The 26,937-nt window shown below is 35.0% G+C and overlaps 2 protein-coding genes across 2 annotated transcripts; one reads left to right on the top strand and one right to left on the bottom strand.

The window, feature by feature from the left end:
• Positions 1-201: 201 nt before the first annotated feature.
• LOC134851025 (organic cation transporter protein-like) lies at positions 202-3,678 on the top strand. Its single transcript, XM_063866905.1, has 2 exons — positions 202-655; positions 2,183-3,678. Exons 1-2 carry the CDS (start codon positions 416-418, stop codon positions 3,605-3,607), a joined length of 1,665 nt encoding a protein of 554 aa, XP_063722975.1. The 5' UTR covers positions 202-415; the 3' UTR covers positions 3,608-3,678.
• Positions 3,679-8,829: 5,151 nt separating this feature from the next.
• LOC134851026 (uncharacterized) lies at positions 8,830-22,800 on the bottom strand. Its single transcript, XM_063866906.1, has 5 exons — positions 22,499-22,800; positions 22,387-22,418; positions 21,141-21,332; positions 15,531-15,548; positions 8,830-9,328 (listed from the first exon to the last, which is right to left on the bottom strand). The coding sequence occupies exons 1-5, from the start codon at positions 22,611-22,613 to the stop codon at positions 8,891-8,893; spliced, it is 795 nt and encodes a 264-aa protein (XP_063722976.1). The 5' UTR covers positions 22,614-22,800; the 3' UTR covers positions 8,830-8,890.
• Between the last annotated feature and the right edge of the window lie 4,137 nt (positions 22,801-26,937).

Genomic DNA, 26,937 nt, shown 5'->3' with positions numbered 1-26,937 from the left:
TTAGTTTAATTGTGAAAAAGCTTTGTGTGCGACAACACAAACTGTTATATCTAGTATAACATCGCAATAACAAAATTTGATTCTTGATTACTTATTTCAACAAACTTAAATTGTTCTTTTCAGCAACTTAATATTTAGGCTTTGTCTTAAAAATGTTTATCATTATTCATACTTTACATTTTGGCCCGGCCAAATCTTAACTTGATTCAGATAAGCTAACTAATATTTACCAAATCTTCAATGCTGAACCCAAGTTTATCTACTAATGCAATAACACAAAGTGGCTCAAACCTGAACAACTTAAAGCACCTCAAAACCTTTACATCTTCACTCAAATAATTTATAATTATCACATCTCTGTGTATCTGTACTACATTCTAAATTTTTTGCTAGTCGTTTGTTTCTTACTGTTAAGATGGTGGAAACAGAGAAACCGAAACCTGACACAAATTTGTCTTTGGATGATATTTTTATAGAAAACAAATTTGCCACAAAATGGCAGATTTTGATGCTTTTTTTGTCATGTGTCTCGCTTTTCCATTCGGGCATGTTCGTAATTTCTCCGAGCTTCTTCAGGACGAAACAACCATTTGTGTGTGCAGATGAAAAATATTCTTCAAACTGCGATCAAAGCAATAGTACAAGCTGCGAACAAGTAAGCTATTTTTTAAACTCCAGATTTGAGTCGAATCCAGCAATGATGATTTTTTGATCAAAGCCAGGATCGAATCCAGCATTGATTTTTTCTGAAATCGAGGCTATCTGAAACTACTTTTGCCAACACCCCCTCCCCCGCCAGAATTTTTGGTCTAACTGAGGTCAACATCGCTCGTTAATTATCCCAAATTGGCGAAATTAGTAAGGTTCGATCCCCCATATTTTTACGAAAAACAACCACAGGTGAGTTTTTAAACCTTTGGGCTCTGGAAACCAATATTTTTCAGATTGTTGAAAAAATGTTCTCACAAACTTTGAGTTGAAAAGTGAAAAACTGACTGAATAAAAAAACCACAACAAGCATAAATGTTGCTAATATTGCCACCACAAGCATAAATAATGGAATTTATATCATGCACGAACAATTTGAATACCTAAATCTTTGAAGAAGTTGATAATATTCTCCTCGCATGAAACCCGTATAATAACAAAGGGATTATCTTTATACTTCTAGACAAGGAACTCATTCATACTTTCAAGCTTGGCAACTAACTTTTGTGAGAAGTTGGAGAACATTTTCTCACAAGGTTCTCAAAATTTTCATGGTTTTGTAAATGATAGGGTGACAAAAAGTTTGCCGCTTACCCATCGGCTCAGACAGTATCATATCAAATAAGTCAAAGTCAATGAAAATTAAGTTGATAAAGTTTTGATGTCAAGCGAAAAAAGAATTTCTCAAAACAGATTCGAACTTTAGTGTTTTGACCGGCAGGTGATTAATAACTCTCTGCACTATTAAGGGAGTGCGGTCTGTATTTAGACAACCGCGTATTCAGACACTCTATTAACCAATCAGAATCGAGACCAGGAAGAAATGAATTTGATATCTTCCTTTGTCTCGATTCTGATTGGTTAATACAGTGTCTGAATACGCAGTTGTCTAAATACTGCTGCTTAACCACTATTAAGGTTGTTGTTACTTCTCTGAGTAAAATTAGTGTCAAGTAAGAATGCAATATAACACTTTCCGAGACACAAAATATCCCACAATTATCCAGACTCCAGACTTGACTTAGTTCTCCGGAATTCGATCAGCGTAGATAGAGCAGAGGAATTTCATCACCTTGCCAAGCAAAAACCTGAATCTCTGGAGAGTTCGTTTGTTCTTCTATGGTCAAAAAATTGATAAATTAACTTCGGCTTTTTGCTATACAATTTTTCAAAAACACTATCTAAACCGGTGGACTTAGTGGTAAACTTTTTGTCTCTGCCTGAGAGGTTATCCTCAAATCCCGCGCTACTCACTAAACCATGTAAATTTGTAAAGTTTAAAGACATACCACAATTAAAGTTACCGAAGTGCCAATTTTTTGTCTAGGGCAACTCAAAGTTAGAAGAATCAATTAAATTGTGGTAACATAAGGTATCGACATGAGCTTACTGCATTTTTGTCTTGACTTGAGCTTGAGCTAAAAAAAAAAATAGCTGATGCTCGGGATTGAACCTCAAATCTCTTTATTTTTAGACTGACGTCTGCTCTTTGTCTTGCTCCGAATACTCATTTAACTACAATGGAACCGGTCTTTCATCTTCGATTCAAGAATCTTACAGTCTAGTATGCGGCCGCGAAATTCTTCTCGAAGTGCACGGAAGCTTTTATTTCTTGGGACTTCTTTTGGGTTCCCTAATCGCGGGATTCATGAGCGACCGAATAGGACGTATGAAATGGATTCGTGTTTCGTTTTTTCTATGTACCATATTTGGAATTATCATGGCGTTGTCGGAGTCTTATGTCATGCATTTAGTTGCGTGGACGATCATTAATACGACTAATATAAGTACGTGGGTTTGCTTGTTTGTCTACACTGCCGAAACTGTCAAAACTGATTTCCGACACGTAGCGGGACAATTCGTCGGGATGTTCTTTGGAATCGGAATTATGGTCGGCGTTGGGTTTTCGGTTTTCATTCCAAACTGGCGCCATTTAATTCTGGCTTATTCTGGCGTTGCATTTGTTGACTTTATAATTTCACTTTTTATTTCGGAAAGCCCGAGGTGGCTGTGGGCTCGTAAGAGATACGAAGAAACTTCCGATATTATTCACACCGCGGCGAGGCTGAGCGGAGTGACTCTTCCGAAAGAAACTGAACAAGCGCTGATTGATTTATCCGAAATTGGGGTGAGAAAAGAATCCTTTTTGAAAACAGTCGTCACGGATTTAAGACGCATGTTCAACTTCGCCGAAAAAATAGATAAAACTACTGCGGAAAATTCGGACACTGATTCTAAAAAACAGTATTCAGTTATCGACATCTTCAAACATCGTGTACTTTCTATTCGAATGATATTATTAGCACTTCACTGGGTGTGCGTAAATTGTTTATTTTACGCGATTTTATTCGGCGCTTCAATGTTTAAACAGAATGTTCATGTTTATGCATTGTTTCAAGGATTCGGAAGTTTTTCAGGCTGTGTTCTTGGTATTTTACTTCTGAACTTTTTTGGCCGCAAAACGATGGTTATATTTTGTTTGAACTTTGCTGGTTTGGTCTTTTTTACTTGTATTTTTATACCGACAAGTTGGCAATTCACAACACTTTTTCTGGCTTTTGTTGGAAAAGTTGTCTTGCAGTTATTTTTCCAGCTTTGTTATCAATGGACTGCTGACTTGATGCCGACTGTCGTTCGCACTTCGGCTCTCGGGTTCGGTTCGTTAATGGCTCGGATAACTGGTCTCGCCATACCATACATCGGCCTTCTAAGCGAAATTTGGACCCCGTTGCCTCTCATATTTTACAGTTCATTTGCATTTCTGGTTGTTGTAGCAACTCTATTCCTTCCCGAGACCAGAGGAAAACGACTGCCGAATACGATTGAGGAGGGCAATGTGTTCTGTACAAAGTTTGAGAAACATCCGACTAATAAACTAAACGATACACTCACACTCTAAGTTCTATTGAACAAGTCATAACTTTACCACTAATATATTTGGTTCTTTATACATAAGACAATCAATTAAATATTTGCCTTGATTAAATTCGCAAATAAATATTCAGAGGGGATCTGTGGTTTTATGACAGGGGTTTAAAAGTTTTGACAAAAACCTTGAAATTAAAAAAAAAACGAAGTAAAACAATTTACACGTTGTATGAAATGCTGAAAATTTAGTAAGCTTTTCAAAAGTTGCGCCTCTTAAGCAGAGTCATCTTTCAAAACTAACAGATGGCCATGGGTGAGTTTTTACTGCGTTTTACTTCAAAAGTGGGAAAACTGGGCAGCTGAATCAAAAAGTTATTGAACTTGGTTTTTCTGGTCCTTCTGCACTTATTTGTTTTAGCTATTTTTCGAATTTAACCTTAAAAATGAAGAAAAGGAAAACCATTCCAAAATTTTGTGAATTCACTGGCTTAAATTTTCCCTCTTCATAGCAAATGAAGTGAGAAACCTTGATGATTTTTTGATTTTTTCAATTTATTGGGATCCATATGACAAAATAGTGTTTTCAAACTGATATTTTTTTCCGATATAGTTTTTTTACGTTTTTTTTGCTATTTTTTCCGTTTTTTTCCGTTGGTTGCTGCGCAAGTAGCGTATAATGTTCCGACAACATTTTCAGAAAAAAAGTTCTCAAGTTAGTGTCTTTTTTGTACATCGTGTGATGATACAACTATACGAACGCGTAGAAATTTAGCGAAATAGGCATAAACGACTCCAATTGTTTTGAAATTTTTTTTGCCAGAGAAGAGCTAATTGAAGCTTCCATCACTGTTTTTTATTTTATAAATTCAGACTTTTTAGCCTATTTTCAGGGGCGGATAATGTTTTCAAGGTGGGGGGGGGGGGTGGTGCGGCTTTTTAAAAAAAATTCAAAAAATTTGTCGACTTTTTTTTTCTTAGGTCGACCAATTTGATTTTCTGCGCTCTACCAGATCACAGTAAAGACGCTATTTTAAGCAAAGTTTCTCCGCCGCAGGCGAATTTTTGAAAATGGGCCAAAAAAGCGTTTTTAGGCATTTTTTGAAAAATTTGACAAAAAAATGCGTTTTTCCGGCGCGCGCTTCCCCCTCAAAATGGGTGTGTTTTGGCGCCAAAGGCGCCTTGACGAACATTTTAGGGTCAGCCAAAAATGGATATCTCAAAATAGAACAAAGGGGGACTCTTTAGGTCAACAGGGGGTCGATTCCTTGAAGAAAAAGGCGTACGCCCCCATCCCCTTCCGCCCCCCCCCCTAAATCCGCTGGTGCCTACTTCGCTAATTTTCATATGTAACAAACGCACAAACTTTACTCTAGCGCTTTACTTGCTCGAAAATAGAAGAAAAATCAAAAATTTCAATCCGGTTTTTCTCGACACTAGAAAACATTTCGAAATCTTTAAATGTTGTTAGAATCACAACTAATATGGCTTTAATCACTGACATATCACTGAACGATAATTACTTGTGGTACTTGACCTTGCGTGGAAAACAAAAAAATTGAAAAAACAAATAAAACTAAAACACGTCCGAATACAAATTCCACCCCATTTTCAATGGTCAGAACATTAAAAGAAGTTACTTCGCGTGTGCTCTTACTAGTAGCCACCCATTTTTGAGGAAACAAACCAACAAATTTGTCACCAGTTTGCTATTACTCTTCATTTGCTAAGTATTACTCTTCGTTGAAAAACTCAAAATTGACAAAAAAAATTGATCTCAGCTTGTGCTGGTTTTGTGTTAGTACAAACAACCAGCAGTGCAAACGAATGTATAACATATCCAAAATTTTGTACAACAATTAAAATCTTATGGTAAAAAAAATTCTAAAATTCTTTGGCTCTTTTCCAGTCCCCCTTTCAAAATACCGAGTTTTATGTTTGTTCCATTGTTTTATGTTTGTTTTACAAATTTCAATGCATTATGACAACGTTAAAAAAAATTCAAAATTGAATTTGAAAGAGGGAACTAGAAAAGAGCCAATTAATTTAACCTACATAATACCAAAGGTTTAATTTTTTGTACAATGCTCAATCAATTTAAAAACTGGTTATAAACTTTTCATAGACAACCACGTGCTTTTGATGGTTGCAAAATATGTTTGAAACTTTTTTGATGTTTGACCGAGGTAGAAGCAATTTTTTGATGTTTAAACAAACATTGTCGTTCATTTAACCTAATTTTGTAGCAAAAATTGGTTCTACCGTATAATATTCCTTCAATGAAACTTCGAATAAATTCTAAATTGATTCATTGAATGGTAATATTTGATGAAAATGATTTACAGGTTAATTTGAGTAATTCAAAGTATGCAAGTGAAATTACCCGAAAAAAATTATTGACGCACCTATATGGTCGACTCAGTTTGATTGCAGCAACGCCATAAGTCAAAATCTGTAATTTTTACGACGAAAGTTTTTTTAGGGATTAGGGAAAATCAAAAGTGAAAACCTCACAAGCTAAATTTTGCAAGCATTTTCTAGGAATTCAAGTAAAGTCGCTCGCCATACTGAGTTCGCAAAGACCGCTTGGCCTATAAAGGTCAGTTTTTAATGCAATCATTAGGTGTGCGATTGAATTACAGACATGAAATACAATTGCAGATCGAGTTATTTGAAGTTTACAAGAATTATAATGTTTTATAAAAACTTGGTTTCAGACCTAATAGTAACCCTTTCTGATGGGGGTTTCAAAAAAATTGATGAGAGCTGTTTTTGTTCAAACAAATTTTGATTTCTTGAATATCGCGGTGCTTGACTATTTCTATTACTCAACTCAAAACTAGTGATATACTTTCATTTTAAAATCCGGCTTTTTCTTTTTTTTTAACTTATACCTAAGATGCGCTAAGGATTGAAGACAATTTGTGATGTGTCTCTCTTTTTTAGCAGGATATGATAACTTTATTGTTTCAGTTTTTGAAAAAAAAATGTAATCAGTGTGACGTTTTTTCTTCCAATTTTTGTTAAATCGGAAATTTTGCATCATCTAAATGTTTGTATCAACTGAATTTCATTGACATCTTTAGCTCAATTTTTTTTAAAAATTTTGTTCTCTTGATCATTTTTTTAGTTGTAAAGCTTCGAAAATTATCAAGAAGACTAATTCACGATAATTAACGCGCGATCAACTTCGAGCTGTTAATGCGTAAGCGGCTATGTAACTAGGTTCAGAAAGAGTTCAATCAAGGTATTAGGGGAATTTTAATTATTTTTCAGGACAAATAATACTTACTTAGCATATGGTGGTAGCGAGGGTGGGGTTTAAAATACAATACTTGCAAGAAAGGTTCAAATGATTTTATAACATATAACTTTTTAACTAATAAAAAAACTTTAGTGTTAGAAAATAATCATGGCTAAGGTGTGATATGCGCAGTTTGGTCTTTTTTCATGTCCCACCTGCCTTTTTTTGCCCATTATCGATGATTCGATCAACTCTAAAATACCTGTAATATTTTTGCTATTTAATTTCTCAGTGAATTTTATATGAATTTGGTGTTATTTAAAATTTTGGGTTGGATTTTTGAAAAGTGAACTAGCTTTTTGTAGCTTGAGGTGTTTCCCTATTTTGTGTTTCTCAACAACTAGGTGTTTCCCTATGTAGGATAGGGAAACACCTAGTTGTTTTTCTTTTGCTTCAGTCCTTGGGTAATTTAACCTTCTCGTCATCAACAAGAGATAATTTGGTGTATTATGTTTTGCCAGATTCTTCCAAAAAAATACGATTTTAGTGATAGATTGGAAAACAATGTGAGCCCCGGGATGCATACAAGTACTAATTTTGCGTCCAATGCGACTCAAAGTAGTTATTTTGCGAGCAATGAGACTCAAAATGGGTGTGTTGCGAATTTGCGAAACTCAAAAGAAATGTTGCAATTCTGCGCGACCAATTTTTTTCCGCTATTTATCGCGACCCTGTGTTCAACCAACGAAGAGAAAAATTTGGAACAAAAAAATTGATTTGACTTTGTTGACCAAGGAAAAATGTTTCAACTGTGTTCGACTGGGCAAATATTTTGACTGATTTCGAAAGCTGATATTTTTGAGCGATAAAAGTGCGACAGGTTCCTAGTCTACAGGTCCGGGGTTAGAGTCCAGAACAGGGATTTTTTTTCTTCTATTTTTCTAACCCTTGTCTTTACTAATTTCAATTTTTACCTGTTTCAACCCACTGTATGTTGTTTTCTCGCTTGTGTTCGCGAAGAGCAGCTTCGCTTCTGTGTTTGATAAAATCAAGAGAACCATTTCTTAGATGCGAGAACTTGAAACTTTCTTTAGGCTGGGGGTTTGATTCCGACTCATGTGATTAAAGATTTTATAACTTTCACTATCAACCAAATATTTCATATTCCATTTTTAGTGAGTTTTAAAAAGTTTTGGTAATTTTAGATAGTTTTTGTTGATAAAATTGAATCGTGGAAATGATACCAAAATTTAAACAAAAATCAGGAAAACAATTTCGTTTTCGGGTGGGTATTAACGTTTATCATTTATTTCATTGCTATAATAAACAAACGGTGTTTTTATATTGATGAGAGATTTAATGTTTCATTTTTTGTCTTACAGCTTTCTGATTTTAAAGTGAAAATTTTGTCATTACTCCAAAAAATTTGCTTAATTTTCTGAGAAAACATGCAGAGGCCTTCTCGCGGCGGTCCTTTATATGACCAGCAAATCTGCTGGTTTATCAAGCTGCACGTTAACAATAAATATGTATTGGATTTTTGTGATTTTATTTTGTGAGACCCATGCTGAGACTATGCGCGACCAATGCTATTAGTTTGCGCGACCCATTGTGGGCTTTTGCGCGACTCAAACCTCGAGCGGGATTATGGAATTCGACTTGCAGAAAGTCCTTAACCTAAACCAACTTGGTCGCACCATAAGTCGCGTACCTCGCCCCGCGGCGCTGCTGCTGAGTTGAGTTATTTCACAAGATCGAAGGTAAATGCCACGATAAAAGCTTTGTAAGACCGGGTCTCGGCTGGATTTTGAAAAATTTTCATCATTCTAATTTTAGGTAGCAAAATTAAAGCGCTCTTCTATTCCCATATTATATCATTTTTAAGAATCATCATTCAGAAAAATTAAAACCTATAAGTTTTCAAGAACCAAAATCTTTCGTTTTTGATCAAATCTTGGATAAATTATGAATAGCAAAAAAACCCATAGTGAACCAGCAAATAAGTATCCGCATAATATGTTAAGCGTAAATTACGTTACAAAGTAACATAAACTTTGTTAAAACGAGTCAATTTTAAGCAAGATTGTCTGGATCTTCAACTCTGAGGTCAATTGTTGTACAGAACACCACTTCCCCTTCTTCCGTCTTCCCTTGGACCCCGACGTATACCAGGACAGGTGGATAGGGTGACAGCAACAGAGGCATTGTGTCAATCTCTTGCATGGTGTAGCTCACTGTGTACGTTTCTCCGCATTCGAACTCATCTTCATCTTCATCGTCATCCTCATCTTCGTCTTCGTCTTCATCGTCATTGTCTTCATCTTCATCTTCATCTTCTTCGTCGTCTTCGTCTTCATCGTCATTGTCTTCATCTTCATCTTCATCTTCTTCGTCGTCTTCATCGTCATTGTCTTCATCTTCATCATCTTCGTCGTCTTCATCATACTCATCATCATCTTCTACTTCGAATGCGTTCTCTCTTTCGAACTCAACCGTATCCCAGCTTTCTTTCTAAAAATAGAGTAATGTTCCTTGTTAGACTCAAAACACAAATTCAAAAAATCAGAACAGGTTGTAGATCAAACCAAAGAAACCAGGTACACAGCGCTGAAAAAAAAAACGCATATTTTTGGTCAAAATATTTCAAAAAGTTCCCAAAAACTGCATTTTGACCGATGCAAAAATTTTGTTAAAAATAGGGTCTTAATAGTGTTCTGGGAGCGCTCGGAAAATCAATTTGGTCGACCTACAAAAAAAGTCTATAAAGTTTTTAGATTGTGTTTTTTTTAATTTCTCTTCAAAGCACCAAAAAGACTCTCAGAAGCAGCAAAGAACGTTATGACCAAAGTGATATGAGAGGTTCAGTGGGATCTCCGGTTTCAATAAATGTCTTGTTACCTCAAAATCGTTTGAAAAATTTAAAACAAGAAACAAGATATTAGAAATGAATTCAAAAAACGCCAAAATCTGCTGCCAAGAATCAAACTGAATGACAGAAGATTCTAGAAAAGATACATCAGGGAATTTTTCAAGAAGGAAAGAGTTTTTACAAATTTTGATTTTTATAGGTAGACAAAATTAATTTTCTGATCTAACAACATCTCTATTTTAAAAAAAAAATTGACCAAAATTGACGTTTTTGTACATAACGTAGGAAGTTTTGATAAAATTTGTTCATAAGCTGTTCAAAAAAAGTCCATTTTCAAGTGCTAAAAACATTTCGAAAATTAATTTGATCAGAAAAAAGCGAAAGTTGGTCGAGAAAAAGTGATTTCGTAAAAACGTACCAAAGGTACCTTTTGGATGGTCAAGAAGACGAATCCCTGAAAAGCAAGGATCTGCCTCCTGAAAACTAAGGATCCGCCCTTTTGGCTTAAGCAAAACATGAATCTTAACTAGTTTTCCATGAAATACTTAAAATTGAGCAGACAAAACCCACCCTAAGCTATTTTTTCCAGTCCATTGGTGGCGTGGTTGAAACAACTAACTTAAAATCCAAGGAAATTTGAACAGAGCAGTTACATTCACATATTTGAAACTAATTCTTTTTCCGAACTTCAAAAACGTTCGTTTCGTGGGAAACAGGACGTTGTTCGAGGCCAGTAAGTCATGTTCAGACGTTGCACTGAGTTTATGCATTGAACGTCATTCCGCGACCAAAAACAGTAATAAAAACTGTGTTTTTCCTGTCTTGGGCACTGCATTACACTTGCGCTAATCAGAAAATTAGACCAACAAGCCAGAATTTAATCTTGAATTTTCCGGAGATCAGTCATGACAATAAGAAATTGGTTTGTGGTTGTAAGAAAAAGTCTAAAATTTTGAAATTAATTGTGTCGCGGAACCATGATCACCAAGAAAAGAGTGAATGACAAGGAGACGGGCGTCGTCTAGACAGTGAACTTGGTGGAATCCCTCGTAGGCAAAGGAACGAATGGCGAAAATAAAAATCACCCGATCAGATTAAAGTATTCCAAATTTTGGACAAAGCATGAAAATCTCAAAGAAAGTGAACATTTTCAGAGACTTGATATTAATATTAGCCGAACAGAGAAACGGCAGAAATATGCAGTTTTCAAATTTTCACTGAAGGACTGCGAATTGGAACAAAAGTCATATTTCAAGGGTTTTGATATAAAAGAAGCAAAAGATTGCTTCAGTTAATTTCTTTTTAATTATACAGCAATTGATTCAAAATAATGATAGTTTTTCGATTGTTTTTGTTTTTGGTCTTTTGCTCATGAGTCTTTTGCCAAGTTAATCTTTCGTCCATGAGAAAAGCCCCAGTGAATTTGATGACGATCAAAACAATCAAATTGAAAGAATAGTTTCGGGTGATTGAACAAATCAAGCGTTAGACAAAAGTTTGTTTCAGAATTTGCTAGCCCTAAGATCGAGCTTAAAATATGGTGGCCAGTCAGTCAATAAGCAGAATGGTCTAAGAGCAGAATGGGTCCAAAAGCAGAAAAACATAAAAACTTTAATTTTTACAAGCTAATCGGTAAATTAAGTATAAGACTAGGCATTATTACCAAAGAAACTTATCTTTTATGCATAATTTGAGTAATTTTGTTTCCCTATTTTGTGTTTCTCAACAACTAAGTGTTTCCCTATGTTGGATTGGGAAACACCTAGTTTTTTTTTCTTTTGCTTCAGTCCTCGGGTAATTTAACCTTCTCATCATCAACAAGAGATAATTTGGTGTATTATGTTTTGCCAGATTCTTCCAAAAAAATATGATTTTATTGATAGATTGGAAAACAATGTGAGCCCTGGGATGCATACAAGTACTGATTTTGCGTCCAATGCGACCCAAAATGGGTGTGTTGCGAATTTGCGAGACTCAAAAAAGAAATGTTTCAATTTTGCACGACCAATTTTTTTTTGTCCGCAATTTATCGCAACCCTGAGTTCAACCAACGAGGAGAAAAATTTGGAACAAAAAAAATTGATTTGACTTTGTTGACCAAAGAAAAATATTTCAACTGTGTTCGACTGGGCAAATATTTTGACTGATTTCGAAAGCGGATATTTTTGATGCCAAAATCTGCTGCCAAGAATCAAACTGAATGACAGAAGATTCTAGAAAAGATACATCAGGGAATTTTTCAAGAAGGAAAGAGTTTTCAAAAATTTTGATTTTTATAGGTAGACAAAATTAATTTTCTGATCTAACAACATCTCTATTTTAAAAAAAAAATTGGCCAAAATTGACGTTTTTGTACATAACGTAGGAAGTTTTGATAAAATTTGTTCATAAGCTGTTCAAAAAAAGTCCATTTTCAAGTGCTAAAAACATTTCGAAAATTAATTTGATCAGAAAAAAGCGAAAGTTGGTCGAGAAAAAGTGATTTCGTAAAAACGTACCAAAGGTACCTTTTGGATGGTCAAGAAGACGAATCCCTGAAAAGCAAGGATCTGCCTCCTGAAAACTAAGGATCCGCCCTTTTGGCTTAAGCAAAACATGAATCTTAACTAGTTTTCCATGAAATACTTAAAATTGAGCAGACAAAACCCACCCTAAGCTATTTTTTCCAGTCCATTGGTGGCGTGGTTGAAACAACTAACTTAAAATCCAAGGAAATTTGAACAGAGCAGTTACATTCACATATTTGAAACTAATTCTTTTTCCGAACTTCAAAAACGTTCGTTTCGTGGGAAACAGGACGTTGTTCGAGGCCAGTAAGTCATGTTCAGACGTTGCACTGAGTTTATGCATTGAACGTCATTCCGCGACCAAAAACAGTAATAAAAACTGTGTTTTTCCTGTCTTGGGCACTGCATTACACTTGCGCTAATCAGAAAATTAGACCAACAAGCCAGAATTTAATCTTGAATTTTCCGGAGATCAGTCATGACAATAAGAAATTGGTTTGTGGTTGTAAGAAAAAGTCTAAAATTTTGAAATTAATTGTGTCGCGGAACCATGATCACCAAGAAAAGAGTGAATGACAAGGAGACGGGCGTCGTCTAGACAGTGAACTTGGTGGAATCCCTCGTAGGCAAAGGAACGAATGGCGAAAATAAAAATCACCCGATCAGATTAAAGTATTCCAAATTTTGGACAAAGCATGAAAATCTCAAAGAAAGTGAACATTTTCAGAGACTTGATATTAATATTAGCCGAACAGAGAAACGGCAGAAATATGCAGTTTTCAAATTTTCACTGAAGGACTGCGAATTGGAACAAAAGTCATATTTCAAGGGTTTTGATATAAAAGAAGCAAAAGATTGCTTCAGTTAATTTCTTTTTAATTATACAGCAATTGATTCAAAATAATGATAGTTTTTCGATTGTTTTTGTTTTTGGTCTTTTGCTCATGAGTCTTTTGCCAAGTTAATCTTTCGTCCATGAGAAAAGCCCCAGTGAATTTGATGACGATCAAAACAATCAAATTGAAAGAATAGTTTCGGGTGATTGAACAAATCAAGCGTTAGACAAAAGTTTGTTTCACAATTTGCTAGCCCTAAAATCGAGCTTAAAATATGGTGGCCAGTCAGTCAATAAGCAGAATGGTCTAAGAGCAGAATGGGTCCAAAAGCAGAAAAAGATAAAAACTTTAATTTTTACAAGCTAATCGGTAAATTAAGTATAAGACTAGGCATTATTACCAAAGAAACTTATCTTTTATGCATAATTTGAGTAATTTAATTGAGATTTTTTTTTAAAATTCAATTAAAAAATTGTAAGAAATTATTCACTTCATGCATAATTTATTCGTTTTCTTGGTATTTGTTGACGATTCTAATAATTGTTTCATCAATTAGCCCGTATAAACCAATATAACTCATTATATTTCTGTTTTTCTGCTCGTAGACTCATTCTGCACTTGGACCATTCTGCTTAATGCTCCGCCTCCTTAAAATATCTAACTGCCTCAGTAAATAGTGAAAGCTAGATCGATTATTAGACTGATCTTTTACAAGACTACAACAGGAGTGCGGTCTGTATTTAGACAACCGCGTATTCATACTCGACAGTATTTAGACAAGTTCTGTTTGAACCAATCAGAATCGAGATAAGACATAAATAATTCAAAATAAGTAATAATTATTTATTAACTTCTTTCCTGTCTCGACTCTGATTGGTTAAAACAGTATTTGTCTAAATACTGACGTGTCTGATTACGCGGTTGTCTAAATACTGCTATGTAACCACTACAACGTAATAATTAAATTAAGTGCTTGGTAAATAAGACGACAGGACATTAAGAAATAAAGACGACAAATAAGCCTTATTACATGTAAAATAAGCAGTTCGATATTAAGTGGTTTAAGTTTCTCAGAAATACAAGTGGAGAATTGCGAGTAGCGTCTTCTTTAGATCCCACCAGAAGCGCTTGTCGTCTTAACAGCTGTCTCTTATTTAGCGGACACGAATTAAGATGAGTCAAGGTTGGCGAAGATTTGACAAGGATGCGGTTAAATCAGCCAAAATTTTGCTGAGAAACAGTTAAATAACTGTCTTTAACAAGACTAAACGACGTCAATATATCTTCTGTCAAATTTGTCTACCGAATTTATTCTGGTTCAAAGAACCACGTTTTAATTTATCCGATTAGAAGTCGACCTGGTAAAAGGTTAGGCCCTAAATAGTGATTAACTATTTGGCAATAGTTTAGTGCATTGCTTCTGTTTTTGTTTTATTGTATCTCAATAATGCGAAAATAGTTCACTACCTGGACCAGACCCATATCCTTGCCATTCACTCTAAAAAATTTCAAGGTGCCATTTTGATCGGTCGCAATTTTTTGAACGCGATTGTTTAAAATTACTCATGTTCAGGTGCAACGTTTTAAAACGTTTCAAATTTGGTCACTATAGTCTGTTAAGAAAATTACTGGTTAGACTTGCGCAGGGGTAGGCATTTTCTCTAGGAGGGGGGATTTTGAATTTTTTTCGAAAACTTTGTCGACCTTTTTTGAATTTACTTAACAATCTCTCCCCCCCCCCCCCTATGGTATCTACTTAAGAATATCCACCCCTATGAAAAATGCAGTAAATTAGTGCTAGAGGTTTCTATTGAGAATTATAATTTTGCTGCAATCCGATTTGTCGAAAATTCGACTACTTTAATCTACTTAACAATCTCCCCCCTTTTATGAAAAGGGGGGAGATTTTTAAGTAGATCCTTTTTTTAGGTCGAACATATTGAGTTTCCGAGCAGTCCCAGAGCACTATAAATGCCCTATTTGATTTTTTTTTAAATTGCGCTGCAGGGCACCTTTTTGGGCACTTTTTGGAAACTTTTGACAAAACCCGCATCTTTTTTGGTGCGCGCTCCCCCTCAGAATTAGTATATGTTAGCGCCGAAGGCGCCTTTAGAAAAATTTTAGGTCGGCCAAAAATGGATTTCTGAAAAAATACCTAAGAACGCACAAATAATGGATCGGCATCTTTTCGAGTGGCATTTTGCAGCGGATGAAAAAACTTGTAGCAGAGCAAAGTTATATATTGACTTTTAGTTCATCAAAATTCTGGCGCTGTTTTTTGCACAACCCCACTTCCAAAATTTTTATGTCCGGTTGGCTACGAAAATTAGTATGCGGAAGAGTTAGGCCATAATAATTGGTACCTATACTTAAACTCGGAAGTCAACTCGGAATACCATGAAGTTGGTGCTCGTAAGAGAAAGAGGGGAAAGAGCCAAAGCATGACTATGAAATATGAAAACAGGCACAACTTTATTTAGGCGGGCAGTCATGCTACTTACTTGGTAAGTGATTCTATCCTGAAACACAAAAAAATGAATTACTCTGAAACATATATTATAAACCGTATAAAAAATTTGAAAAATATTCCATAATTCAGAAACAGGTATACTGAAAACCTATGTTCTGAAACTGCCCAATCGGCTTTGGAATATTCTTTTCTGAATCATAAGTTTTCATTTTCTGAAACGGCTGCAATATATGTCATATAACAGTGACTCAAACATCTGCTAAGTGAAAACCCACACTAACTAAGACTAGTTAAAACTAATCCGACTATAATATAAACATTGCTGTTGAGAATAAATTTTCAAACTATAAGTTATTAGAGATATTACCACCATACGATCTTTTCAGCACTTTAAGCAGAACTACTGTTGTAATGTGCCCCCCCCCCCCCCCCCCCACACTATGCACAATCCCTACCCCTTGAAGTGGCAAAGAACTTTGCCTTTGGGTTGGTTTTGACTTTTTTTTAAATTTCCTCGCAAAATCAGGTACCACAAACAAATAAATACTGTAAGGGGTCGGCAGATATATAATACTAAAGCAGTGTAAATTGTTACTGGAACAAAATTTAAAGTTTTTCAAAAGTTTGTCCCAGTGTGGAGAAAAATCGGTTTGAAATTTTTGAGTTTTGGTCTAATTTCAATGTGAGTGCAACGAGCTAAGAGCTCTGTCTTACAAAATAAAAATAAATTTATTCAAGAAGTATAAAACATTGTTAAACTCTAAAAATCATTTGGCGCTCTCTTGGCAACAAAAAGTTGTTTTTTTTTAAATAAGCAAAAACATGCGAAAAATTAGAACAAAATTTCTGAACATTTCTAATATTTTTGTTTGTTAATCGATTTTCCAAGACAACTGTTGACTATTATGTTTGAAGAACTCAAAATCTACGCGTTCATATAAATCTCTCATTGCATCACGCTTAACAAACGGACAAAAATTTGGAAAAATGTTTTGTTTTTGTAGTTTCTTTATGACTGTGGTCGGAATATTTTGTTCTGCTTCCACAGCAACCGGCTATTACATATTTTCCAAAAACAATTTCCGTTAAATTAAACCAGTTTAAGGAGTTATTGGCAGAGTTCAAGTGATATATCACTATAAAGCTCTGTAAGTTGTAATTGAAAGACAATGAAAACTTTCAAAAAAAAATTGTCCCAGTGTGAAGAAAAACCAGTTTGAATTCTAGAATCTTATTTAATTTTGAGCAGATAAAGCAAACTAGTAGGTTTTATAACATGTATTAAATAGTCTTATTTTAATATTAAATCTTGAAAACTCAATTCTATATCAGTTAAAGTAGTTTATCCAGTTCCATTTAACACTTTTTTTCTCAAAAATAAATAAAAATTTTTAAAAAATCTATAACTAACTTTTCTGTAAATTTCCTTTGAGTTGTTTTTGTTTTTTGTTTATTTTTTTTAGCAACAGTGTTGTAGCTGTTAACTAATTTAATGAAACCATCGATTATGTCTCAAATCAAAATGTTTTTTTTTTCGGTCTCTCATCACAGCACCACGTAAAAAAGAAACAATTTGATATAACAGTGTTTTTATTTTTAGTTCGTTATTAGTGTAATTGAAACTTTAGGTGCTAATTCTACAGCAACTCGATATCCGTAATGGCATATGTTTGTAGAAAATTGTTTATTTGCAAAAAAAATGGTTCATTGTTTTATTTGCCAATCGCTGCGTTGTAATTTTTTTTCATTTTTCTTCAATGTTTTGAAGAAAAAAAAACTTATGCAAGGCAAACAGGGGCGCAATTTGGCCTAACGACACTGGTTAATACATTTTGATGCATTGTTTCTACCACGCGGCACCAATACTTAGTTTTTTAACTTAAAATCGATTGGTTTTTATAATAAGAATCGAAAATGAAGAAAAAAAAACATTTTTTTTAATTGGTAAAACAAGTCAAGTCGAAAATATTTCAATTTTTTTTCTTATGAATATAAAAGATTTTGAGCAAAAAACAACTGGTAATTTGAAAGTTTATTGAGAGGATATTAGTCGTTTTGGTTAGTTTTTTGTTTTAAACGTCTCACGCTCTAGCTTAGCCATTTATTTTGTCCTTTCTCAGAATTTTTCTTCGTGAAAATGGGCCACTTGAAAAAACCCCAACGCTCTAAGACTTATCAGGGGCTTGTCTTTCAATATTCATTTTCCCAAATAAAAAATATATTGTTACTGCTCAAGAACATACGTATTTCAGAGCACCCCAAGTAAAATCCAGTTAATCCAATTCTTGCATTGAATTCCTTTCTTCAGCCTTGATTTTGGCAAAAAAAAAATATTCAAAGCAGGAAAATTAACTTATATATAAACAATAATCAATGAGATTAAAATGAAACTCAAAATGCTAATTTTTTATGATGCAGACCTTCATGAAGTCGGAAAAATTATAAGCAGTTGGTTGAATGCAATCAGAGAAATCATTTTCCCAACTCCCCAATTAACGGTTTCTTAATAAATAACGCTTAACTTGTAATAACGCTATTAAAGACAATTGAATTTTACATTGGTTACATTTTGAAATTCTCGCTCGATGCAACTTATTATCAAACCGAGCTGTACAAATCTCATTATCCTAATGACTTACCAGTGGGAGAATTCTAAATTGTGTTTTAATTGACCTTATTCAAACCAGATTATTGGGAATGCTTAAACAGGGTTTGTTTAAGCGTCATTACTTCAAACAGGCGCATCAAAAACTGTAATTCCTGCAGTGTTGAACGCAATCATCATAAAAATTTCAGTGATTTGGACTCCAAAGTTTTTTTTCACTCAATCAGTGCAATCAGTTTGTACAGTTGGGAACCAAAACGAAACTGCAAGTACCGTTGCAGATACTGGTAGAGTTGTGTTGACAACAAAGTTCTAACGTTTTCATTGAAAACAAATAGAACAGTTAATGTAAAGCAATCTCTGGACATTATCCAAAACGCAGCTGTAGTTTCAACGCTTTGTTTGCTAGTATTTGTCGTGTTTCTATACCGTTTGCCAGAAGGGCCACTGAACTGATTGATAAAGCTATGAAAAAGAAATCTCCAAAACACGCCTTGAAAAATCACTTTAAAAGAAACGGCAAGAAACCAATTGTCGAAGAGAAACATCATTGATTGGTTTTAAAATAAGAAAACCATTCCGAGTTAAAAAAAAAACACTATTTAATGATAAAGCAGACAAGCTAGAGAACGAGCAGATTCATTTTCAAAATTTAAAAAAAAAATGCTAATTTTTTACATAATAGAATTACCTATAGCTATTTTGATTTCTTTGGGAAACATTTTTTGTTGATTAGTTTTGATAATGCTACAATTTTGTTGATTTTCTGATGAATTTCAAAATACATGGAAAGCCGATGCAAAACGACAACACCGGTCCCACTCTGAAATGACTGATCTTTGAAGTGTCAACACCGGTCCCATTCTGTTTTTTTTTCAACCTTTCTCACTAAAAAATTTTTGCTTTCTACTTTTTTCTGATTGCACATTTTCTGTCAATAGACTTAAGATCTTGAATGCCGAGAGTAAAGTTGCTCACAAAAAATTAATCGTACTAGAAGTTTCAAACAGTAAAGTCTTTTTGGTCAAACGTCTAAGCTACCGTTTCAAAAATGATTCCGCTGCTATAGATGCGGCCTGACTTACATCTCAGTTGGAAGTGGTCCATGAATAAAGAGAACTTGGTTTTATGCGCCTGCTGCTGTTGATTTCTTTTCATAAGGTTATTAATAGCTCAGTAGTTGTGCGCAAAGTTTTTTCTGACAGACGATCTCATGAAAACTTCTTTATCATACCTATTGAGGCCACAATCTGTCTCAAGCTTTGAATACTTGAAGCAAATAAATATGCAAGAAAAACAACTGCAATCGACCAAATCCTTAACTCAAGCAAACTACCCCTATCAAGAAGCAATTTCTAAAAGTTTCTCGCAACAGCTGGTCAGCACAGATGGCAACCAGAAGATAATTTTGCTCAAGAACCAGTGAAACAAAATATCATAGCAATGAATACAGTGTCAAAAACATGACTTGCAACAGATAACTATGATACGGAAAGGTATTTCTATAGCAAAAACTCCAATTTGCACAGAAGATCTTAACCGTCTCTCTGTCATCGCGCTGTCAGCATTGAGATCGTTGCATTGCGGGCGTGGATTCCAACTGGATGAGAACCAACAGCAGCTTATTAGGTGTCTTAGTTTCACTAGCACGCAGCAGGCGGCTCAATTTTTTTTACATACAGAACTTCAACGTCACTCGAGCTTCATTTCCCATCTCCCTGTCAGTGAAAACTTTTGTTACGAGTATACGTTCAATTATTGTTTTCGTTACAACTGACGGAAAAATACACCGAACTTCTTTCCAGTTTTGGCTGTCTGAAAATGGATAAAATGCAGTTGCATGATTTCTTTCAGTTTTGTAACTAACTTAAGTAAAAATTTCTTGGAGTGTTTGCAGATTTGCAGATGACAATATTCCTTCTGTTATCCCACACGAAGTTATCAATAAGATAACAGTCTCAAATGCCGACACTCCAGGAGCACATTGGATTGTTATTTGTAAAGGGAAAAGTACATATTTTGCTGATCATTTTGGTATCTATCTCTCTGAATAAAGCAAAATTAATCAAAGAAAGAACGACAACTTCCATCAGGTCATACAACTATTTACAGGTAGTCCAATACAAGACACAAACTTGACTCATTTGGTTTTTTTAGTGGCCCACTTTGTTTTTAGATAGCATTTTAAAACTTAGACACAAAAATTCATGGTGATTCTTCAATTTTTGTATAGTTTTTAATTGTTTTTAAGGTTATATTTTTGGCATGTGAAATTTTTTTCAGTGCGTTTTTTAACGTTGGTTTGAACCTTGATTTTTTGTACCTTCCTGATGCTTACAAATTAGTTATTTCAGTTCAAATCTAATATAACACTTTGATGGTATACAAAACACTTAACTATTTTAAACAGTTTTCATCATCCATAAGTTTTTAAACATACTTCAGCGTAGTTTTCGACAGTTTTCATTTAACTAAGCACTGAAACAGTGAAGTGGCAGTTACATACCTTGCACTGCAGGTATATTTTAGTTTTGGCGGCGGCGACAAGAAGAAATTTCTCGGTGCATTTTAGTAATTTTTTTTAACTGGGGCACAACATTCATTGTCGGAAAAATTATTGTTATGATATCAATGCTATATAAGTCGTTAATTGATTAAAACACAAGATATCATAGAGGATAATTGTAAAAGTTTATGTTGAGGATAGATGTATTTTTTAAGTAAAACATAGGACGAGTGTTCATGATAATTTAGGGAGGAGTGTTCATGATAATTGTGAGTTTCTCTACTCCTAATTTCCTCATGAGGGTAACTTCCCCATCATCATTTACTACTAGGTTCTATATACTAAAATGAAGGAAACTCCACGACATTACATGCAATTTATTCGGTTAAATTTTTGGGGCTGACATTTTTATTTTTGACCACAGTTTTGCAGGCTACGAACAGCACGCATCATGTTGGGCCTCAATGCACCAGTCTCTCGTTTTAAAAGCAGAGTTGTTAGGCACTGCACCCTTCGCTTCCCTAACTTACCATTTCCAGTTCCGATTCAGGGTCCATCACTTGCAGTTCCCCACTGAACTCGACCACTATCTTCTTTGTGGATTTGGAGACAGAACAGGGGTAGTCGAACGTGATGTTGATGGTGTACACTCCCCCCACTTTCACAAAGCAGGCGTCATAGCCCTTGGAGTAGGCGTACGTGGAAACGTGATGTTTCACTGCCTATAACCATATATGAAGAAAGGAAAAACAGTAATTGATAGGAAAAAACTTTATGAATGACGGGTCCCGCTTCAAGGTGCTCATTCAATATTTTGACCGTCTGAACCAAAATTTTGAATTTTTCGACCACCTCGATCAAAAAAGTGCTTGAGATTGCTCGATCCGAATCCTATACTGACTAATTTTTTCGGTCGAGCACCTTCACCCGGTTGAATATTTTGGTCGAGAACTATTTTCGGCGAAACTAAAAATGAACTGTTTCAGGCGGAAGGTCGCGCTAATAGTTATGCTGCCCAACTTAAAAAAGGGATTGTAACAGGTTTAAAAAACTATAATCAGATAACTCAATCTATCACACGATCTGGATAACAATTCCCTTCCCTTTCTATTGCAAGGCAGAGTTCGTTATAACGAGTCAAAATTAAAGATAATTAACCTTTTTTTTTAGTTAGCAGAGAAGTGGATATTCGTTACTACAAACCATAATAGGCAAAGACTGATGAAGGATTTTCTCAAGGGTGGGGGATGAAACTTTCAAAAGTTTTCGAATGTTTCGATGAACTGTTTTTCAGGTCGACCATATTTTGCTTCGAGTTCTCTCTAGGAAAAAATTTGTTTTGAAAAAGAAAGATATGGACCCGCTCTCCCGCCTCAAAAATGGTGTATGTTAGCGTCATAGTGTATATTCAACAACGTTTTAGGGTGGATTCTTTAAAAATTGATGTCGCTAGAACGAAATATTCAAAAAAAGGACCAACATATGAACTGTTTAGCTATTCACGGAGAACAGCTTTTGCGCCCCTGCTTAAGAATTACATTTTTGGCTATTTTTCTGGGATTGGTAATGTTGCATCACACTTGAGCAGCCAGTGCAGATCACTGTGAGCCTCGAACATCCGACTTTTTGATTTAAAAAAGTACGAAAGGGAAGACCCCTTGGGCGGACAGAAGGTGACATCTCTGGGGGAGGGGCCTCTATCCACCGGATCTTGTTTTTTTCCAATTTAAGTATAACAAATTATCATCGTTCCTCTTGAACATAAACGTAACGTACCTCGCAATCAAGGTCCATTTTTAACGCAGGCTCTGAAATGAAAACAGATCATCATTATTAGTTGACCAAAACTAATTAAAAAACTCTTAAAACCAGATTTTTGGTAACTAACCGGAAACTTGTTCTCCCCACTTGTCATAACACTCGCTTGTAGCACTGTCGATATCCATGCCAAAAAGCTGAACCGTTGATACAAAAAGAAAACCCAATGCCAATAAGTATTTCATTTTGAAAAGAATTTATATTATAAGTTTATGAGAAAACTGGGAGTCAAAAGTCTGAGTTAAGGTGTGAAAAGTATGTAATCAGGAGTTCTATTTTTGTGTGCGAGATCTAAGTCGGTTTGAACTTAGGTATGAAGTCTAAAAGTCTAAAAGCGCTTCTGATTCTGTTATCTTATGTTTGCTTTAAGAGGAGGTCAATTCGAAACCAAAGATAAGCAATATATACGAACGCCGTCGCCTTCGGCCCTTTTTGATCGAATTTGCTACTTATCAAATTTGACCTGAAACTTGTTAGTTCACCATGAAGGTTGCTTGCATAACCACGGTGTGAAGAAACTGATGAATCAGAAATTTGCAAGCTATGGGTGCTTATCAAAGAAGAAAAAAATGTATACACATCCCGACATACGTATAATTTATGAGTAATATATAAAGACTATTTATTTCAAAGTTTTGAAAAAAAAATTCTAGGTTCGGCAAATTTATGCAAAGGTGGCCCAATTTTACCCAATTTTTTCCTCAAATTATTGTCTCTTATTAAAATCATAATAACAAAAAATTTTCACACCAAATATATACAGAAAATTGAGTTAATTATGGTTATTGATCAATAGAAAATTATGGTTATTATAAGTTTAAGAGAGCATCTAAAAAACTTTAAAAAAATCTGCCGATGGATGCCTCAGAAAGCACAACAGCTGTGAATCTATTTCTTTCTTATAATTAAAACATTATTTTTAATTCTTATTCTAATTTTAAAACTTTTTTCCAAAAAAACACTTGTCCATGCCTCGTGAAAGCAACACTACTACATTTAGCCTAATGAGTTAAGACCGAGGTGTAACTCATAGAGTAATTTCGGATAGGGTACACCGTCTGCTCGTCACGCTATCTTATTTTCGGCCGGATAGATTCGTGCAACTTCTTAGTCTAATACCGATCCTAATCTTACTCTTATACTATCTAGTCTCAGGTTGTTTAACTAGTCTCTGCTAGGCTCAATAGATCTAGGGTATACTGGTTTATTGCGGCTGCTGAAGTGCTCGGGAGAGTCCAACTAATTTCTAAGTTAAATTCAAATCTCTCTGGTGCTGAAATTACAAGTAACTTCAGCACTTACAAATAAGTGGGTTGTTAGTTAGATGGATCATGATTGGTTAATATTAAATACTTTACATTGGTAAAACATTTAATTTATCCAATCATAAAATGTAGTTTAGATCAGGTTCCACCCATCCGGGTTTTACAGAGTTTTTTTAGAATAGTTCTTCTGCAATTCGAAGGATGGATGATGGACGTTGGTGTTTGGCGAACATCATAATTTTCTTCCGTTTCCTTTTTGTTAAAGAAGTTCCAGGAAGCTGGAGTTAGAGACTTAAGACGTTGTGTTCTTTTTGTGACAACGACTAAGTCTTCGCAGCAAACTCAAATCTGATTTCAGAATGGTTTGCTATGTCAGGTTTTTCTGTTCTGCGTGGAGAACTTCTTTTGTGTATGATCTAGTTTGGGAATGGCGTGGAGATTGTGCGTGGAGGGGATGCCTGGTTACTCGGATCTGTACGTATACTTGAACATCGAGGTGGTCATTGGTCTAGTTCAATGAAGTCCTTTTCTGCGAGGTCAAGTCGTACTCTAAATCCTTTGAGTTGTGATTGTGAGCGGCATATCGATTGTAGTTGGTCATTCTCTCTCGAGTGTAGTGGGGTCGTCTTGTCTTTTGATGTTCGTCCTTGGTGTTGTATTCTGATCTATATATTGCATCATGTGATTTTACATTTTATAAAACTTTTATTAGTTTAATATTTTTTAATAATGATTTTAGTTAGTTGTTTTCACAAAAGCTTTTTGTTTTAGTTCGGTTATTTTGAAGAGTTACTCACACTTGAGTAGCTCTTATTAAAAATAGTGGTGTGGTCACAAAGCGTGGATGTAGCGCGGTGGGTTAGGCCGGCTATAGAGCATGCTCAGGACGTCCTTCCTGGTGGGTTAGGCCAGGAGTGGGAGTATGATTTCATGCGGTTTTTGTGAGGGGTCCTGTTATGTGACAACGTTTTATGTTGAGTTTGTTGTGGTCTTACTTATGTTTTGTTGGTTGTGTCCTTTTTTCAAAAATCAAATTGTTTGTGGTATGGGTTTGTCTTTCGACTTTTTTGTGTTTTATTATTTCTTTCTTAGACTTTATAATAGTCTTCAAAAGAATAAATTATCCAGTTTTAAACTGGGTTAATCCGGTTTGGGTACCGTTGGTTTCCTTTTCTAAGTCATGCTGTTATTCTATGATTTGTGGTATTTAGTAAGCTGCGTTGGTTAGTTTTGTTTAGTATATGATTCCTTTCCAACCGGGTTAAAGGAAAGTTTGAAACATGTTATTATATGTTAGAGTTGTTGAGTGTGAAAACTTGAAACTGAAATTCATTATTTTAAACAATTCTTCGTGGGCGAGCTGTGCGAGTGTGGATAGAATTTCTGTGCGAATGAATGAAAATATCAAAAGGTTAGTACTGCATTTGCATTTATTTAATTTACTACATAGAATTTAGAAATTTACTGCTAGTCATGGGGGAATATTAAGATACAAATTTTCATCATAATTAGATTTACTGCTTGTGGGGGAAAATTTTAGAAATGAATTTACTGCATTGGTATTAAATTTATAAATTTATAAGTGTAAGAGATTAATAGAATTTTTGAAATCTGTTTGATGAAATTTGCAATATTTATTTGTTTTTTGTGGTTTTTGTAGGTGATCGTCGGATGAAGGCTAAAAATCTAAAGAAAACATGAATAAAGTATGGTGAGTTTTTTAATATTTTAATTAGTTAGTAATATTCATTTAATTCATACTTACCTGTTAGTCGTCGGGGAAAAAACCGTGGGGGAAGATGTCGTGAATGAGTTCTGAAGTTGTTAGTAGTTTAGCTAAGATGCGGATGATATTTTTAGTTTGAAGCAGTGGCCAAAGCAATTGAAGTGCCTTGATAGTGGTTAGTTCTTCAGTGCCAACTGCAAACTCATAAGGTGTGTTTTGGATTAGATTATATAATTTGTGATTGAATTTAGTGTTGTGGATGAATTCTAAAATTGAGATTTCTATGGGTTGTACAAACTCGTGCGGGATAAGGAAGGGTCGGGATTCTTCGGCGTTGAAGGTCTTGGTGATGGGGCAGAAAATGTACATTTGGGTTATGGGGTCATAATTACGAAGAATACCATGGAGGTTAGTGTCTTTAATACAATATGTGAAATTTAGGAAAAATGGTGAAGTGTATTTGGAATTAATGAATTGAAAACGATGGTGTGGTTGTCTATAGGGTGTGTGTAGGTCAAAGTGATTTTGGATGAAGCGATAATAACTATATGTGTGGGTTTGTTTAGTGCGCAACATAATATCGTGTGAGCAGTGTAAATCTCTTTCGTGTGGTGCAAGGAAATGAAAGGTTAGTGAAAATATTTGGAAGCGTTCTTTAAAACTTTCGTATGCTTGTGTGTCTGTTAGTGCTTCTGAAATAATGTGATCAAACTTTCGGTCGAAGATGTTTAGTGTGAATGTATATGGTGTCTTGATGAAAAATTTCTCGGTAATTTGTGGATTAGCGAAGCGATCGTCGTCTAAGAATTGATCTTGGTTAGCTCTGATGATGTTGTGATCATAGTATTCGAGTGTATATTCGTTAGCTCTAGGTGCAGTGTGTGTTTTTAGTGATTTTTTATATCCAACGTAAGTAAATTGTCTAGGTGTTAGTGGTGTAGTGAGTCGATATAGCATGTCCGTATTTCGCTCTATATCGATGTGAGTGTTAGATAAAGGTAAGCAAAGAGGGTTAGTGAAATGATAATATGAGGTCCAAGAGAGAGTAGGCATTAAAACGTATTCATCTACGAAGTTGCGTGTTTCGTTAGTGTCGTGGGGGGTGTTTAAGGTGTATTGTGGGAATGAGGGTAAGGTGATGGCTAAAAATTCTTTTGTGTTAGTATGCTTGGGGTGGTTGATGTATTCACGGGCTGTTCCTGGTTTTGCTGGGAAAGGATGGTTGGGGAACTTTCTTTTAAAAGTGCGGTAAGCTCTATTAGTGTTGAGTGAAGATTCAGTTGATGTGGATGATGGTGCTAATGATTCAGTATAAGTTGAAGAGGGTGTAGGGGTAGGGGGGTTGGATGAATTTATTGTGGAGGAGATTTGGTTTATGGTTGGGGTATTAAGGTGGTAGGGTTGTTGTTGAAGGGTAATAAAATTATCTAGCTCTGGGGAGATTCGGGGGGTGTCTGGAGAATGAGATGATTGGTCAGAATGGTATGAGGAATAGGTTGGGGTAACTTGGGAAGCATA

This window comes from Symsagittifera roscoffensis, chromosome 7, assembly GCF_963678635.1.
Source record: "Symsagittifera roscoffensis chromosome 7, txSymRosc1.1, whole genome shotgun sequence".
NCBI lineage: Eukaryota > Metazoa > Xenacoelomorpha > Acoela > Convolutidae > Symsagittifera > Symsagittifera roscoffensis.
This window is presented reverse-complemented; position numbering and strand designations above follow the sequence as displayed.